General features: G+C 44.9%; 1 protein-coding gene across 3 annotated transcripts in view; it reads left to right on the top strand.

Moving 5' to 3' along the window:
• Positions 1 to 1839: 1839 nt before the first annotated feature.
• GPM6B (glycoprotein M6B) overlaps positions 1840 to 17671 on the top strand; it is a 106252-nt gene continuing 90420 nt past the window's right edge. For 2 of the 3 annotated variants that reach the window (XM_059466523.1, XM_059466525.1), the window contains exon 1: positions 2046 to 2064. In XM_059466523.1, the coding sequence (XP_059322506.1) occupies positions 2061 to 2064 (4 nt within the window). In that variant the 5' untranslated portion in view covers positions 2046 to 2060. Of the gene's footprint in view, positions 2065 to 17671 lie in introns of all 3 variants that reach the window. The other variant, XM_059466526.1, reaches the window with a different exon arrangement.

The following is a 17671-nucleotide window of genomic DNA, read 5'->3' as shown; positions in this document are numbered from 1 at the left end:
GATGTAGAGTTACCCTTAAGTGCAAGTACAATCAGAACTAAGGGGCATTTTTCAGCTGATTCTATTACAAATCAAGCAGTATGCTGTACCAACTTCAAAGAATATAAATTTTAACTAATTTTTATTTTTAAAAAAGAAACTAACTTACACCTTCACCAGCACATGGTGCTGTACACAGTGGGATGCTCTTACCATTTGCCTCTTGTTCCCTCCATATTTCAGTACTATTTAGTGCCACTCTAGTTAAGGGTCACGTGCTAGTTCCATAATTAATGTAATTTTTCAAAGGTGCATAGCTCATCTACTTTAATTCCCAGTGGGGCCTGGAAGCAGCTTGCTAGTGATCAGTTTAGCTATGATTTTTTTTATCTTTATAAAATGGCTTACTCCATAAATCCACTTATTGCCTGTTAGAGGAGAGGCATTTACTCCCTGATCCCATGGTGCTTGCATGGTGTTGAGCTCACAGACATTACTGGAAAAACATATATGTTCATTAATCAATGCAAAAGCCTCAGATCATTTTGGCCCAGGAGACTGTGATTTATTTTTTTTTTTTTTTGTTAATGGAAAAGAAACCACACATTAACATTGCAACTTTAATAATGAGTGCACACGCTATTTTGGGAGCAGGGGTCTGAATTTCCGAAGTATGAACTAATTTCCCTAAAAATTGGTGTTCACACTTCTGTCACTCTTTTGCTTTTGAACATTATTAATATGTTCTTAAGCAATTGATCTCAATTTGAGTTGGAAAATATTGTTACATAATTGAATAGATTGATGTGTTAATGATCATAGGAGGAAATGAAATATTTCCTTACACTGCACATAAATAACAGAAGATTAGTGTATTATTATTGTGGCAAAGACAAAGGAAATGCATGCCAAGTACCCAGTTAATGTAAATCAGCACAATCTGATTGATATTAGTCACTGTATGCACTTATTCTGTCTAAAGCACAGACCTTTGCAACTGAAGCAATCAAATTGCTCTAATGGTAAAAGTCCAATTCAGGAAAACAACTAAACTGGAAAAGCTGACTTTGCCACTCTTTTCCATACGCATCTTCAGTGTGTGTGAAGGATCACTCCTGCGTGATCTTCACTGTTATTTTACCTCCAGCATCTCTAGGTATGGGGAAGGGGCTACTGGTAATCTCCTAAAGGAGAAGCCACCTATATGCCCCGGAACTACCTGGTCTGTTTCTTCCAGGGTCCCATTCACCGAATTTTCCCAAAGCCAAGACACATTCCTCGCAGCGCCTAAGGAGTGGCAGAGTCCCTGCGCGCACCGTCCCGCGCGGCTGTGTGGCTGGAACGCGCTCAGGTGGAGCTCCCGCAGTGCTGCGTGACGCTGGGAGCGGCATGAGGCGCTTCGGAAGGGGCTGTGAAGATAAGGATCACATTGCTGAGCACGGGTACGCACAGTAATGACTGAAATGATGTTGTGTTTGAGCACACTCTGCCCTTGCCATTGTCACAGAGAAACATTAGGGGGCAGGTGCCTCTGAAGGTCAAGGGTGCCCGCAGCTCAGGTTCCCAAGGTTTCCCAGGCGAGAGGGTCAGGGGTCCTGCCCGCGGCGCGGCGGCTCGTCCCTGGCAGCCCCGAGGAGGGGGATGTCACACTGGAGGAGGACAGGGATGTCACACTGGAGGAGGACGGGGATGTCACACTGGAGGAGGACGGGGACAGGGGCGGAACCGAGCGCGACCCCCGGGCGGGGCGGCGGCCGCGGGGGGGCGCTGTGCCCGCTGCCCCGCTCGGCCGGGCCGGGCCGGGCCCCTGGAGCGGCGCAGGCGGGGCCGCCCCGCCCCTCCCGCCCCTCGGCCCCTCAGCCCCTCCCGCCCCTCGCTCCCGCCGCAGGCGAGCCCAGCCGAGCCCGCCACTGCGAGAGCTGCGGCCGCTGCCCTCTGCCAGCCCGCTCACCCGGCACGGCACAGCCCGGCACGGCACAGCCCGGCACGGCACAGCCCGGCACGGCACAGCCCGGCACGGCACAGCCCGGCACAGCACAGCGAGCCCCTGCCCTGCACCGCCCGGACCACGCGAGCCGGCCATGGGTAAGCGAGCGCGGCTGCGGCAGAGCCCGCGCCCCGGACCGCAGGGCAGCCGCGGCTGCGGGAGGGTGGGCGCGGGGCAGCCCCGGCGGGGGCAGCGGCAGCGGAGCCGCCTGTTGAGCGCCCCGGCGGCGCGGGGAGGGGGAGCGGCCGCCCCTCCGCCCGCCTCGCTCGGCGCCGCTGCCGCAGGAACTCCGCGCAGGCAGCGGGAGCGGGGACGGGCGCAGGGACACCCTGTCCGGCGGAACAACGGGACCTTGCTCGCCAGCTGCAGAGCGCTCCCTTCCTCTGGAAGTAAATCATTGATGTGGGTGATGATGATGATAACAATGCAGAATGCGGGATCTGTAGTTTCGGAGGCGGTTGTACGCAGCCGGCCGGAGCTCCTGCATCCCGTGCTCCATCCCTCAGAAGCCGAGGAAGAGGCGCACTCTGGGGGCAGGGGCGGCCGGAGCGTGCCCGGGGCTCTCCGCGGGTCTCGGTGCCGCCGCCCGGCGCTGGGGGCTGGCTCGGTGTCCCCCGGCTGCCCTCGGCATAAGGCGGAGCGGGGGGCGCAGCTCCTCTTCGCCAGACACCGTCCCCAAAGGTGCGGGTCAGCTTTTGCGGGGCTGTGAGGTTTGATCGGGAGGGGGAATGGCCTCGGGACACAGGCGGGAGAGTGGAGTGGGCAGTGCTGAGCGCTCCCGTGTGCCGGGCGTGATGCAGCTGTTAGGTGTGAGCGCTGGGGAATCCTGCGGGCCATTGGGATAACGTGCTGCGCTGTTCCCTCGGCTGCGCTGGGTGGAAAGTGGCAACTTTTGTTCCCAAACTTACGGGGAGGGTAGCGCTGCATGAGTGTGTTAACAGGAGCAGAAATGGGGCCCTAGGGAGGGAGAGATCCGTAGTGCACATGGGTCCCTCGGCAGCCAGCGCTCACCTTCAGCACTCCCATCCTTTCAGCGTGGCACTTTAGTATATGGGCTGCTTCCCGCGAGCTCTCTTTCAACCAACAATACCCCCAAATTAATTAAGCAGTAGTGAAAGTTAGGAGGTTTGGGAAAAGGAAATATAGAAAAATACAGCTCTGTCTTTGGTCTGGTTTGCCACTGGCGTATTATTGCTGAGAGGTTGCAACTGCTAAAGCAGAGCTATCAGTGCGTGCCCGAGTGTTAATATGCACATACTGATGCTGGCACTCTCTCTGGTTTTAATTAAGAAGAAAAAAATTAATTACTCAGCCAAAGCTAAAGGAAGCTGACGGAATCCTATGGCTGCTACTTTGTTAAATTAATTCGCATCACCTAATTCCCTAATTTCTAAATGCTTATTAACTGGTTTGTTCCCCAGCTTAGTGAAGATCAGACTCCTCTAGTATTAATGTCTTTTTGCTAAGCTTTTTAGAAGTTTTCTACACCCCTTTTAGTACACAGTAAAGTACTGATTCCTGTAGCTTCAGCAGCTCTGATGGTTGAAACAAACCAACCAGCTGTATTAGCAGCATCAAAAACTTTATTTTTTATGTCCATATTCTGATACTCATTTTTTAGACTATTCTTTTCCTCTGTGAACTTTTGATATTAAATGAAACTGCAAAGTGGACAGCCTCTTCTCTTGTCTACATCTTACTACCTTCTTCCTAACTTACACTTTTACTGGCATGGATTGATGTCCAATAAATCTTGGAATAGCAAGGGAAGAAGGATAGAAACAAAGGAATGTTTTTACTGCCTTATTAAGGGAAGAGTATCGATTTCCATGTAAAATTGTTCTTAAATGTCTTTGCTGCTAAGTGTATGAAATTGGTTTTCCTTCAGTGAATTAAGCTATTAGCAGTTTGAAATCAAAACGCTGTTTTAAATCTTCGTGAGTGATTCATCTTAAGAAGAAGCCCATCTTTATTTCAGTCGTAATAATCTTAAAAACCCACTAAAGTTAATCTTGCACATTGTGAGACTGCAACAGTGTGTGAAGTATATAATTTATGTCCATATAGAAGGTGTTGTCCTGAATGTAGCAGTTGGGAAAAGGGGAGTGGAGACAAGAAAACTTTTCTTGAACATTTTGCTCATAATGATGATAGTAACAACACAAAATCCCAAGGTCTGCCGAGTTCTTTGCTTAGAAGCATTGTTGGATGACCAAGCTGTGCCTGAGTTAATGGTGGTTTGGTCCGTCAGGAGAGGGGACTTGGAGCAGAAATTTCATATGAAGTACTTCAAAAAGAAGTCACAAAAAGAAGCCTTTGTCAGCTGGTGATCCAGTCGCCCATGAATACAACGTTTTGTTTCTGTCATTGCATAACTGTTGCCTTGGCATTAGGTGGACTGAGGCTGATGTGATTGTCTCACCAGGCCTTGTGTGGAGCCCCAGCGCTGTTGCTGAGCGTCCTGGCCTGATGGCAGGGATGTGTTGGACTGCTTCTCATTAAGGCAGTTTGAGTTGTCCTTGCTCACACAAAACTTTTGTGTGGGACTGGCTTATCCAGGCTGGTTTTTTGTTTTCCTTTTTGGAGGCTGAGAGCTCTCTGCAGCCATTATTGTTCTTTGGGCTTTTGGCTCCCTCAGCACTTCTGAAACTTGGGCTCCCTATTGCCAGCACTGGCTGGGGTTTGCACTGGCTGGATGGAGGGTCCTCAGTAATGACCAGTGCATTGCTTTGTGCATCTCCTGTGAGAATTCCCACCCATGGGCATCTTACACTGTGGCACACACTCTCTAAAACATAGTGTTTCACTTAGAAAGTGGAGAAGGGGGCTGTTATTTTACAAAATGAACAAAAAAACTCAAAAAAGTTTTGGTTCCTGAAAGTTTGAAAAGCATGATACAACATCATTTCTTGGGAACTGTGTGTTTTCGTAATTTTACGCTTTTTCTTCTTTGTATTCTCTAAGTTGTTGCTTTTTACTTAAAAGAAAAAAAAAAGTGGCTGGAGCAGTGTGAGTATATATATTATATTTGGGTTGGTTGGTTTTTGGAAAAGGAATAATGAAGAGAACACTGTCTGCAAACAGAGGATGAAATTCTGCCTGTCTTTGTGTGGGTTCTAGTCCCATTTCTTTCAAGTCCCCTTGCAGGAACTGCTGCCTTGTGGAACCTAAAGGCCTGGGAATTCCCAGAGGTGTCACACTGGGGCCATTTCCTGTCCTTCACACCTTCTCCAGCCCATCCAGCTCCATCAGCAGTACCTGTTTCTGTGTCCCTGCAGTTCCTCCCTGCATCCCAGAGCAGACCATCCCTTTTCTTGTAGGCATTATCTTCAGGAGTTCCAGCTTAGGGGCTGTTGCCACCCAGAGAAATGGTCCTTGCTTTTACACTAAATGTGTCTGAGGTAGGTTCAAATATTCCCTAAACCAGGCTTTCTTCTTATAAACAGTTGAGGGCAAATCCTGAAAGAGACTCAGTCTACTTTCTTTCTATTCAGCTATTCATTTCATTCAGTTAGGAACTGAAATCTTTAGTGTCTAACATTAATAGTAAAATCTGATTAGCTTTGGTCATTAAGGGTGGCTGGATTTCAATTGCCAAGTGGTGTAGTCCATATTTTCTTAAATCATACACCTCTTAAACATATTTAACCTTATTCTTATTAAAAGAAAAGAAACTAGTGTTCAATTTGTCTTCTCATAAAACCTGTGAAGTACAAAATTTTGTACTGCTGCCCTTCCTTTATCTCCACAGCACCTGTTTGTGCTGTTAAAAGTTACTTAATTTGCCTTCTTACTGTAATCCTTTTTGTCTGAGGAGGGGGTGGAGGAGAAAATGTTGTGTATCCTAAACAATTTGTGTTTTCACTATATTTACAGGTTCTTCCTCATCCTCTCTTTTGAAGTGTGTGGTTCTGTAATACAGGATATCCTCCATCCTGTGTGTTAATTCTGTGTCTGATAGATCTTGAATTGTTCCATTTCAGAAAAACATACTGGATGATAAATTGCATCCCTGGGAGCTCTGAACTGTCAGTGCCTGATTGCCTGTCTTTTTCAGACTGTTTATGGAATTTTTAAAACCAGTTGAAGTCTCCAGGTGTCTTCTAATCATAGCATATTTTGGTTTGAGCTTTAAAGATCAAATTAATCCAACCCCTCTGCTAGTGCAGGGACATCTTTTCACTTGCTCAAAGCCCTGCCTAGCCTGATCTTGAACACTTCCAGGGAAGGAGCATCCAGGGATTGGGCATCCACAACTTCTCTGAGCAATATTTAGTAATATCTCAAGTCCTTACTCTAAAAAAAGTAAGTCCACTGTCCATTTCAGGGTAAGGTGAAAAAACCCTTGAAACCAAACCCAGTGAAGCCCACTTCCTGGTATCTCTTTTTTTCCTCATACTGTGGTATCACGTTATCTGAGTCGTGCACGTTTTCATTAGCGAGGATTTTCTTTTCTCTGAGGTACACAGTTGTTGAAGGCAGATGCAAAATAACTCCTCTTATTGTATTTCCACTGATAGTTTTTGGTTAGAAATGTGTTGTTGTCTTTTCAGAAGTGGGAGAGCATTGTATCCAGTGACATTTCCCTGAAGCAGAGCATTTGCTGAGGGAGCTGCTGTGCGCTGCTGCGTTACCTTGTTCCCCACAACGGCTGCTCTTCCCACTGATGGATTTCTCTTCTGTTTGACCTCCCCCACGGGCACCCCAGCTGTGTGTGCCCTTTGCTTCCCCAGACATGCACACAGCTGGTCTCCATGAGTGGCTGCCCCACAGCGCCTTGCCCCTGTGTGCAGCTCCTCGTGCCATTCCCACCGAGTGCTTGCACGGAGCCATGGGAGCTGCATTCCTCGAGCCCACCTGTGGAAAATTCCATCTCTTGGTGGCCCCACAGTGTTAATGTTGTGGAAGATGATGGAGCACATGGCATCTCACTGGGCTTCCAGTGAGGTGCGTGGTGAGACATTTGGGAGGTCATTTTCCAGGGTTTGCTTAAGCACGCTTGTGGCTGCATTGGTTTGATAGAAATCAAGATTCTTTCTGTTTCTTCTGGCTGGTTCCTTAAAATCCATTTGTGTACAGATGCCTCTGGGTTTGCATTGGTGTGAGCAAATGTAAGGAAAGGTAGTTTAGTTTCTGTGTGGAGCATCAAAGATGGTTGTATTCAAGTGATGTGTCCCAGCTGAGCCTGCAGCTTTTCTCTGTAGCGGTGCAGAATCCTGTGCAGGGAGGATTACTGGACCAATACCCACAGTGGTCAAAAGGCAAAACAGAGCCCATCACATCCATCTCATAAGCTGGCTTCTTCCAGGTCATGTGCAACGTAGCCTGTGGCCCAAAGGAAGCAAACTTGGCTTGACAGTACCCAGAGAGGAATCCACATCTCCTGATCCTTTTCTATCATTTATTCTGCAGGCAGGTGTGAACTTGAGATAGCTCTGGTGCAGGGATAGCTGTGCCAGTCCAAATCCTGTCACCCCCCCCCCCCCCCCAATAAGGACAGTGGGCATCAGTGGAGATGTCACCATTCAGTGTAACAAGTAGGTAGCGCCCTGTGTACCACTTAATTCTCAGCTGTTTGTTGCTTTCTATTGCTGCTCTGTCTTGGTGCTTTGGCAGTCTTCCTCTCCATAATTATTTGTCTCTTGGGTTTTAGGCTCAAAAGCTTGCATGGGGAGTTGTGGCTTGGGAAACATTTACAAGCAACACAAAGAGCTATGAGAATTCAACATCTTTTGTTCTCCCTGGTTTTGGAGCTCTTTGATGAGCAGCATATTTCAAAATGTGAATGGAGCTTATGTTTCATTAACAGAAGGATGTGCCAGCCACAGCGCTATCAATAGATACAAACCTCAGTGCCTTTCTCTGCATCACTTTTGGGCATATTTGTTTTATGCTTTGATAGTTGTGTGTATGTCACATTTGGAAATTGTAGCCTAGAATTATATGTACAGAGAAGAACTTTCAGAAATGTACTTTAATATTTGGGATTTTTTAGAATTTTTTTTTCTGTGGGGAGATGTTGAAAAGGACTGTGGTTCAAAGCTAGCTGGGACTTGGGTCATGAGCAAGACTGGATTTCATGAATTGATTTGGAGTATCCAGTGTAAGATACAACCTTCATAATTTTGTTTGGGGTTTTTTTTAATGTCTGTTAAGTAAAATCTGTTAAGATTGCATAGAGCAATCATTGCATATTGCAGCCTAAAGCTCTTGTCTTTGAATACACTCCTTCATTGCCAGTGGAAATACAGGAATTGCCCTGGTGTAAACCATACATAAATCAGAGTTGGATTGCACTGAAGGCAAACAGGACAAAAGTTTTGCAGGAGTAAGGAGGCAGCTGGCTTGCCTTGCAGGTGCTGGTTTGTGGATAAATAGAAAGGACACCTTGTGTTAACAATGCAGCTGCTCAGGAGATCCAAACCCAGAGTAAATGATGGGAGTTCAGCCAGAGGAGGTTTATGTTTTGAGTAGTGTGCTGGTTATCTCAGTATTGGAAACACACCCTTGGGTTTATTGGTTGTTCTGCTGAGCTGGGGCAGTGGAGCCTGCCCTGGTGGCTAACTGGGGAGGAATCTGACTGCCCCATGCTGCCTGCAAGGCACAGCTGACTGGGACTCCCCAATGTCTGGCTTTACCCTTTAGTCTGTGTTTTTGCCAGCTTACATGGTAACAGATTCATTGAGGCTTCTCATCCTAATGCTGAGTGTGTATCAGGGGAGCGGCTGGGTGCAGGTGAGCACTGTTTGCCTGCAGTCACCTGCTGACACCCTTTGGGAGCCCACTTGGCTGCTGTTGGGTCTTAGCTATCACTTCAAGAGAGATTTCACGTGCTTTTTTAATTCTGTGAGTTTATATGTGTTTTGTGACTGGGCACAAATGTTTCATAGCATAAGACAGTGCTTTCATCAACTTAAGACTTCTTTTTAAGATTTCTTAAGTTCAAGGTTCTGCAAAATTCTGTAAGGATTTTCTGGAATGGAGTCCTTGACACACACCATGCCAAAAAACACCATGCAAGTTTGAACTATTGCAGAACACTGGCTGGGTCTTCAATGCTTTTTTGTAAATTCTTTACTAAAGTAGTTTTCATTTTCTTATTCTCTATGTTTTCTGTATCCTATATTTGTAGCTTTTTTTTCCTTGATTTTTTTTTTGAAGGAATAACTTTTGCAAGGTTTTAAGTGATTGCTACTTGTGTCTAAACTTATGCTTTTGTTACCAAAACTGTGTTGACATAAATGTCGTGCACTTTCCCAAACAAAAGCGTAAAATGAGTTTTTGTATTTGTTAAGCACACAGCTGAAAATAAGTCTGCCACATGGAACTTCCCTTGTGGGAAATTAAATGCTTTTCTTGAGCTGTTTAAAAAAAAAACAAGTCATGAGGAAATAGAAATGTCTAGTGGGAGTATTTTGGAGCTCTTTTGGTGCAAGCACAGGGATCTACTCCAGCACATCTGTCAAGAACCCACGACTTGCAAGGTGTGAAAACAAGAACACTTAATGCAACATCTGCTCATGCTCTGTGACGGGCACAGGTACCAAAGCCTTGAAATCTCTGAGATATTTGTCATGCCATGTCAAGGGATGTAACAGAATCCAGTCCATACAATGGTCTGTTTCTCCAGCCAGAGAAGTTATTAGGTACTAAAGCTGATAACAGTTACATTGAGCCAAAGTTTTGCATAAGCCAATGCGAGGAATGCAGTGCAGAGGGGGCTTTGCTATGTGTGGCTGATGTAGCCCGTGTTAGTAATTATTTCCCTTATGCAATGTGTACCTTCACTTCATAGACATTTCCCCCATCCTGTGCTGAAATTGAAGTGGTGATTTCTTATGCTTGGTAGTTGTCTGATGAAAATCCCCCAATTCAGATTATGCCTGGAGACTTTAAGAAAAAATGATGTGGAATAAAAAATATCCAGTAAAGTAATATTTGCTGGATTTAGCCTGCAATTTTTTGTCTCTCCCTTTAAATTATTTTTAAACAGTTTGAAAATACCTGTTTTTCTCCTCATGCTTTACTAGGAGAAGCATACAATAAATGCTTAATCTTTAACCTTCTCCTGAAATTCTTGGACATTTTTCATGTTATCTTGTTATTTGCCACTGATATGCTTGCAACACCAAGCTTGAGAAATTGCTGTAATCTACCACATACTAAATTCCTCTTATTCCTCAGTGGAAACCTCAGAAAAGAAAAAAAAAAAAAAAAACAACCAAAAAAAAAACCAGAATAAGGAAGGAGTAAAAAAACCTCTTGAAAACGTTGATTTAAAGTAGCTGTGGCAGACTGAAGGTAGGTATTTGAGGAGTGGGTGGAACTGAAACAAAACACAAGTGAGGCAGCAGCACGACTCAAGACTCAATTAGTTTCATCCTTAAACAGTCTGCAGATTTCATTAAAATGATTTTATTTTCCTGTAAAACTTTATTTGTGGATTTTTTGATGTTTCCTATGGCTGTCATTATAGAATCTGCTGAATGTTTTCCCATAACCATCAGATTTCCAGCTTGTCCAGTTTAGGCTCTTTCCATTATCCTCACAGAGAGGAAGTGCTGGATATCATGGTCAAACCTTGTTCCTTCCATCCCTCTAGGCTGTTTTAGGTTTGTGGGCAGGGATGTGTGTGGGTAGATAGTTCCCTGCCCCCTTATTCCTGTTGGCATTTGATCCTCCACTGAAGACTTTCCATGAAGTGACATCCAGAAGCGCTTGCTGGTTTTCACACATGGTAGGTGAGTGCAGCTGTGACTGTGACTTGTGCTTCCAACTAAGTGATGTACCTCTCTGAGAGGCAGAAAACAGGAGAGACTTTAAAAGAAACAGCTTTAAAATAAACAGAAAGTCAAGAGCTTTCTTAAGGCAAAATTAAGTGCCTTACTGGGGGGGAGGTTGGAGTTTTAGATTTCTATTTCCACAGGAACAAAAAGGCATGGTACATGTGGAATATTAAGTGTTGCTGCCAAGGCTAATGGAAATGTCCCAGCTGCTGTTAAAACCTGACATATAACTGTGTTAATTACTGCACACTGAGTCTTCCGTTCCTATAAGAACATGCAAAAAAAAAGGTTCAGGAAAATGCCAGGGTAGTTACAGTCAGCGCTAGTTACTTGTCCTCCTTACAAAAATGCATTTAGTTGATAAAAATGCTTTGTTTCATGTTTGATTAGTTGATCTTAGATAGCATTGGTATTTTTTTGGCTGTAGAGATACCTGCAAAATTGGTCAGTGTGATGGCTGTAGAACAGCTATCTACTTTCTGAAGATTACCTACCCTCTTAGAAAGAACTATGTTCAAAGTGGTTAGAGAATTGGAAATGTTCCTTATTTGCCAGAGTTGTTAGGGTTTAGCTGAGGGATGAGAATGGAAACATAACCTGAGTTTCTGTTGAGAAGAACCCGAAGAAACCCCACCAGTTACTTGGAAGTTTGGCATCCTTGTTCATTAGTTGTTCTTTGGCCTGCTAATGGGGTGCTCTGTGCAGGACTCCTGAGAAGAGACTGATGGGGATGTTCTGGTTTTGGCCAGTATTTTCTGGTCTTTCTTTGGTATTTTCTTTGCAGTAGCCATGAGGGGCAGAGCCTGGAGATGTGTGGGTACATCTGGGTTGCCATTCTGTACCACCCACATCATTGCCAGGGATGGAAGGAAGGGACTCCAGCTCACAGCTCAGGGGAAGAACATGGGCATGGCTTTTGGGTGGTGTGGACATGTGGAGGGCGTCTGCCACTGTTTTTCACTTCGTGAGCATTTTTGCCTGTAAATCACCTTCTCTTTATACACTTCTTTTATTAGTTTTGTTACTGGTACTGTTCCTTTTCTTATCTTGCTGCTCTTTCTAGTAACTTGTTCTTATCTCAACCCATAATCTCTTCCTTTTGTTTCCCACCAGAGTGGGGGAGGAGGGGAGAGGCTTGTTTTCTTTCTAGTGGGAGTGCTGTACTGGGGAGTGCCCTTCCTAAACCAAGACATTGGACTTCATAAGATGACACAGAAGGGGAAAAGCAGTTCTCCAGCCAAAATGTGAGTTCCCAAAGCACTCCTTCATCTTTCCCATTGTATAAGGCAGGTTTATAAATTCAGAAAACCCCATCATGCTTAAGTTCTCGTCTAGTGTATTCCTTTTAAAAATACTTGGTCCTTAAAACTCTTGTTTTTTAGGGAAGAGACTGGTGAGATTAGTAGGAGGGAAGCATGCCTTTTTCCTTCCATATGTGTTGGTGAGCGTGACTGCTGTGCCCACTTCCCACATGGTCAGTAGTCTGTCTTCTTCTGCATGTGTGAAACATCCCTTATGTTGGCTGCTGTACCTTGTAAATAAAGTGTTTTCTATTGCCTTACTCAGAAAATATGTCATGCTTTTTGTTACATATGCTTCATTGCTCCAACACTTGAGCTTTGCATTTGCATGTGGTTCTTAGATCTCTATGCAGAGAGATTTATTTTCCCTATCCAAGTTTAAATATAGGAGAAAAATCATGGAATTGTAGGATGGTTTGGATTGGAAGGTGCCTTAACAATTATCCAGTTCTAATTCCCCTGCCGTGGGCAGGGACATCTTCCACTAGACCAGAGCTCCATCCAGCCTGGCATTGAACACTTCCAGGGATGGAGCATCCACAACTTCCTTGGGAGACCTGGTTACAGAGTCTCACCACCCACACAGTAAAGAATTTCATCCTAGTATCTAGTCTGAACCTGCCCTCTTTTCAGTTTAAAGCATTACCCTTGTCCTGTCTCTACACTCCTTGGTAAAGGGTCCCTCCATATCTTTTCTGTAGGCTCCCTTTGGGTACTGGAAGGTGCTACAAGATCTCTCCAGACCTTCTCTTCTCCATGCTGTACAGCCCCAGCTCTCTCAGCCTGTCTCCATAGGATCTCCAGCCCTCTGATCATCTCTGTAACCTCCTCTGGACCTGCTCCAAAGGGTCGATGTCCATCCTGCCTTGAGGACGCTGCAGCCCAGAGCTGGGTGCAGTGCTCCACCTGGGGTATCACACTGCCAGAGCAGAGGGGCAGACTTGCCTCCCTCAACCCGCTGGCCGGGCTGCTTTTGATTCAGCCCACAGTACAGCTGGCTTTCTGTGCTGCAAGTGCACACTGCTGGTTCAAAGTCAGTTTTTCATCAGATCATTCTTGGCAGAGCTGCTTTCAGTCCACTCATCACCTGGCCTGTGTGCATGGTTGAGATTGCCCTGACTCAGGTGCAGGACCTTACTCTTGGCCTTGTTAAGCTGCCTTTATTTGCCATTTTAACACTATTTTCTTGTGTCAGGCTAAATCACTGACATAACAGTAGTATCCCAGAATTTAATTTATCCTCAGCTGTTGCTTCTGGTCCCAGAGACATTCAGTACAGCCAGAGACATTTTGTGCACTCAGGTGACTTCCACATCACGAGTGGGCTTGTAGCAGTGACCTGTGCTCTTCTGTGGCAGACACAGATGGAACTGTGACACTTGAAGCCATCAGGCTTGGCAGCTGTTGTGTGCCCTGTTTGTCCTGAAGGGGACAGCTGGGGAGGGCACCCTGGTGACAAGGCTGCATCTCAGACCTTCCACAGCACTTGGGCCGTAAGTGCAGTGCTTCCTGCTAGCAGATACTGGCAATTAATTTAAAATCCTCTCCCTAGGTCATCATGACTTTAAGGAGCTTTTGCACTTACTCAGAAACTGCCTTTCTTCTTGAGTGTGACCTGCCAAGGCAGCTGTGTTTCTCTTAAGCACTGAAGTTAATGACACAAAACATGAAGCTTGAGAGGAGGAGATCAGGATTCCAGCACTTCTTAGCTGTGTACTCACTGTCAGCGTCCCTTCTGTGGGAGAGCAGAATGATCAGGAGATTTTGTGGCTGCAGGACAAAGTGTAGGCTGTGGCTTGGACATCTGTGATACTTTCTGCAGTGGCTTTTGAGGATGGTCCTCATATGGCCTTCCTGGGCTGCTGTGAAGGAAGACAAGCTTTCTTTTTTCTCCCGCCGTCTTTTTGTTCTTTGTTCTTTTACTTGTTTGTTTTATTAATGAAGTACAAAGGAAAATACACTCTTCAGGTGTAACAGTAACATTGTGTAAGAGGGTCCTCCTTGATTGTGTGGAGGCTGCTGACACACTCTTTGGTTACATCAAGCCCTGTGGAGTAGGTGTAATCAGAGGTAATGACAGTGCCCCTGTATGTGCTATGGCACAAGTTGCAGAGTGTGGAAATCTGGCAGTGTTCTGCCCAGCTGTGTAGCTTCTCTCCTCTCAGGGTTATGTAGTAACCTAAACTTAACCTCTGTTCACATAATCCTAAACTGGCCATTAACTCAATCGCACATGCAGACTTTTTCATTTCCAGTTTCGCTTGGGAACACCAGCTCTTCGGTCTCTTTTCATGAAGCTGTGTGTGGGCTTACCTGCATTTGCATTGGTAGGAGTTTGCTCAAAAATACCTTCCCAAATGTTACCCCCAGCAGCTGTGTCCCCTGCAGACACGTGGAAGGGGCAGGACAGCAATTGCCAGCAAGCATCAGCACCATCTCTTGTTTCCCTCATAGCTATGGTGAGCCTGGATGTGAGAGCAGGAATGTATGCACTGGAGATGATTTAAGGAAATGTGCAGCACTGCATGCTAATTGATTGGGGTCATGGTACTCACAGGATAAGTGCAGCAGCTTCCTGCCTCCCAAGTGGTTCCTGTGCTTCTGATGTGAACCTCTTTGGCTCATGCCAAGAAAAAAAAACTGTGTAGTAATTAAAATTAACCTGACCTGCTTTAGAGGAGCCTGGTTTGAATTAGGGCATGATTATTAACTCTAGCAGTATTTGGCTTTGCTAAATCTTTCCCTTTGCTTGCACATCGTTCATTTCCTGCCATTCCATCAGCTCAGTAACTGGGGTGTATCTGTTTATATGAGACCCCTCATCTCATCTAAAGGAGGAGGAGGAGACCAAGGCTTGGCTAAGACAAAGCACAGGCTTTGTTGGGACTCTGTCAGGGCACAGGGCCTGGTGGGTGACAGGGTCTCATGCTGTCCCATGTGCAGAAAGCCAGCACTATGGGAATAGAGAATGGGGACTGAGAAGATAACTTTGCATAACTGACCTGAAAGCTGTTCTTCTCATGGGTGTCTAAAATAGTTAACATAGTTGGGCTGCCTGGAGTTTACTGCATTAAATCCAAGTCCTCTGAGCTTTAAGGGTATTGTCTTTTATATCTGTGTGTGGAAAATTCAAGGAAAGCAAGAGTGCAACAGAGTTTTAATCTCAAACCATGGAAGCTTCACCCATTTGAAGGCTCAAAGTCCCTTGCTTGTGATTTTTGTTCCCATGAGCTAGATGATGTGTCTATTTTTTCATTATATGAAGATGACACCATTTTAATGTCTCTTCAAGCTCTCTTTGTTGGCTGGGAAATAGGTGAACAGGAATTTTCATTAAAAAATGCAGTAAGGCCTTTTTGAAAAGGAACATTTTGCATCTGGTTGTCTTTCCATCAGGTCACAGCTACAGAGTGCCAGTTTCAAGGTCTCTTATTTGGTAGTTGTGCTACTTGTTTTCCAAGGCATTTTTCAGACAGGAGCCATTGGGGGCTGCTGAAATGTTTTCCCAAATTCTTCCCTGGTGTAGTGCCTGGATGCCCTGATGCTCCTGCCTTGCTCTGCTGTGCCATACAGTGGTAAGGTCCTCCATGACTGATCTCTGGTGATATAATGAATATTCTTATTTTTTCACCATTTGTTTGTTTTTACAGTGTTTAAAAAGTTGATGTTGGCAGAAAAACAAAAACCAGTAGGATTATTTTTTGATCCAAAGAAGCAGGATATTTGAATTAGAAAGGTCTTTCTCTCAAAAAACTGAAATATTTTTTTGGAAAAAAATGTTTAACGTGCACATTGCGTTATGGTGCCCTTTTTTTCCCTCTGAAAGAATTGTCTCTGCAGTGAAATGAAATTGATCCTTAGTTTGAAGGCTTGTATTGGGCATTCCTTCAGCTTGGGAACAATTGGAAAGGAAAGCAAATGTGTGACTTGTACAGAGAGGCTGTGGTTTTGGCTCTCATTTTCCCTGATTCTTCCTTTGAAGTTCTAATTTGTCTTTAGAAAACATGAGAAATTAGAGGTCACTAAACATAATCTTCTGTGCTCCTACAAAATCATTAACCACTGATAATACCTAAACATGGCAGTCCCTTCTCCCTTTTTGAAGAATCACATTTTTGCAAGATCACATTAACCCCTACTAGCTGTAAAGTGTCCCATGTTCTCTAGAGAGCATCTCTTTGATGTCTCCTTGCTTTCTGTGCAAGGATCAGTGTCCTTCAGAGAGCTGCAGATGCCTAGTTCTTTAACACTGCAAAATCTTTGCTCTTGGATCCTGCTCCTATCCAGCCATTGTCTGTTGTAGTCCTTGAATGCTGAAAAAAAAAATCACAAGACTCGCTATTATTTTGGAGGCTTTTGTTTGCTGTTTGTTTTCTGAGCATTTAGTGGCTGGTACTTACTTCAAATTTTCCTTCTTCCATGGTGATGAATGGATTTTTTTTTTAATTTGATAGTAGAAAATGAAGGCTTTCATAAATGCTTCAGAACTGGGATTTGAGCTGGGCACCTGATCTTGATAAAGTTGCTGATGGTATTGCAAGAGGCAATTCAAGTGTAGCTAGCATATTTCTTCTTGATAAACTCTTCTCACCTTTGCTGTTGCTTTGGGAAAAAAAGGCTCAATGTGTTCCACTCTACCTGCCCCTGCTTTTCATGCTCTTCTCCTTTGTACAGGGATTACTGTTGCAGATCTGTAGGAAAGCACAAAGCCTAGGCAAACACTGAGCCTCCAGAGCCTATGAAAAACCTGTGTTTTAAGGAAGCATATCCGAAAGGAAGTTGTGGAAACAAAACAGGGATCTCTTCTTTTGGTAGGTGGTACCTGTTTGCTGTCTGGAGGAGAAGTACTGTGGTATACCACAGGGACAGTACATTTTAAATTCTGAAAATACTCTGAAATGGGTTTCTTCCCCCATCTCTTCCGCCTAGTCAGACAAGATCTTGCTATTTATTTTCTTTGTTTGAGTGATGTTACATGTTTGTCTGATACTTCAGTGCATTCCCTGTTGGGTCATTAAAGAGGCTCCATCAGTTGTTACATCTTTGTTACAAATGTGTAGTTTAATACCAATAAATTTGAGAGTGTGGGAATGGGGATTTTCATAGTATGCCATTAAGGAAGTGTTTCAAGACTGATGTAAGGGTCATATTCTTTTGCTTTGCAAGCTCTGCATTTTTCAGGCAAGCTTTGCCATAACAGAGCAGTTAGGAAGCAGTGGTTAGTGGGTCAGACAGGCCCAGGGGGCTGAATTGTGGTTTGCTCAGCCAAATGTTAGTGCTTTCTAATCAACGCTGAATTTTGCGTGCAACATTCTCTTCCTTCCCCAAAGCCATAACAAAAAAAACGGTGTTCAATTGGGTCATGCACAACATCTGTCCTTTGCTAAAGCAGTCAGGGAGGTACCCCAGTGAGGGAGGAGAAGCTGCCTATAGCTGCTGTTGGAGCATCTTTTCACCACTCTGGCTTTGGAGTCTGGGATTAGCAGCTGTCAATGAAAATCTGTGTGCACTCCTCAAACCCCAATTTAGAAGGAAAAGGAGAATTTCCTTTCAGATTTTGTGCTGCATTATTACAACAATTCCAATAAAACTGTGTCATGAAAATTGGAAATGCGATT

Source organism: Ammospiza nelsoni, chromosome 2 (assembly GCF_027579445.1).
Source record: "Ammospiza nelsoni isolate bAmmNel1 chromosome 2, bAmmNel1.pri, whole genome shotgun sequence".
Classification (NCBI taxonomy): Eukaryota; Metazoa; Chordata; class Aves; order Passeriformes; family Passerellidae; genus Ammospiza; species Ammospiza nelsoni.
The sequence above is the reverse complement of the archived record's forward strand: the minus strand, read 5'-3'. Positions and strand labels throughout refer to the sequence as shown.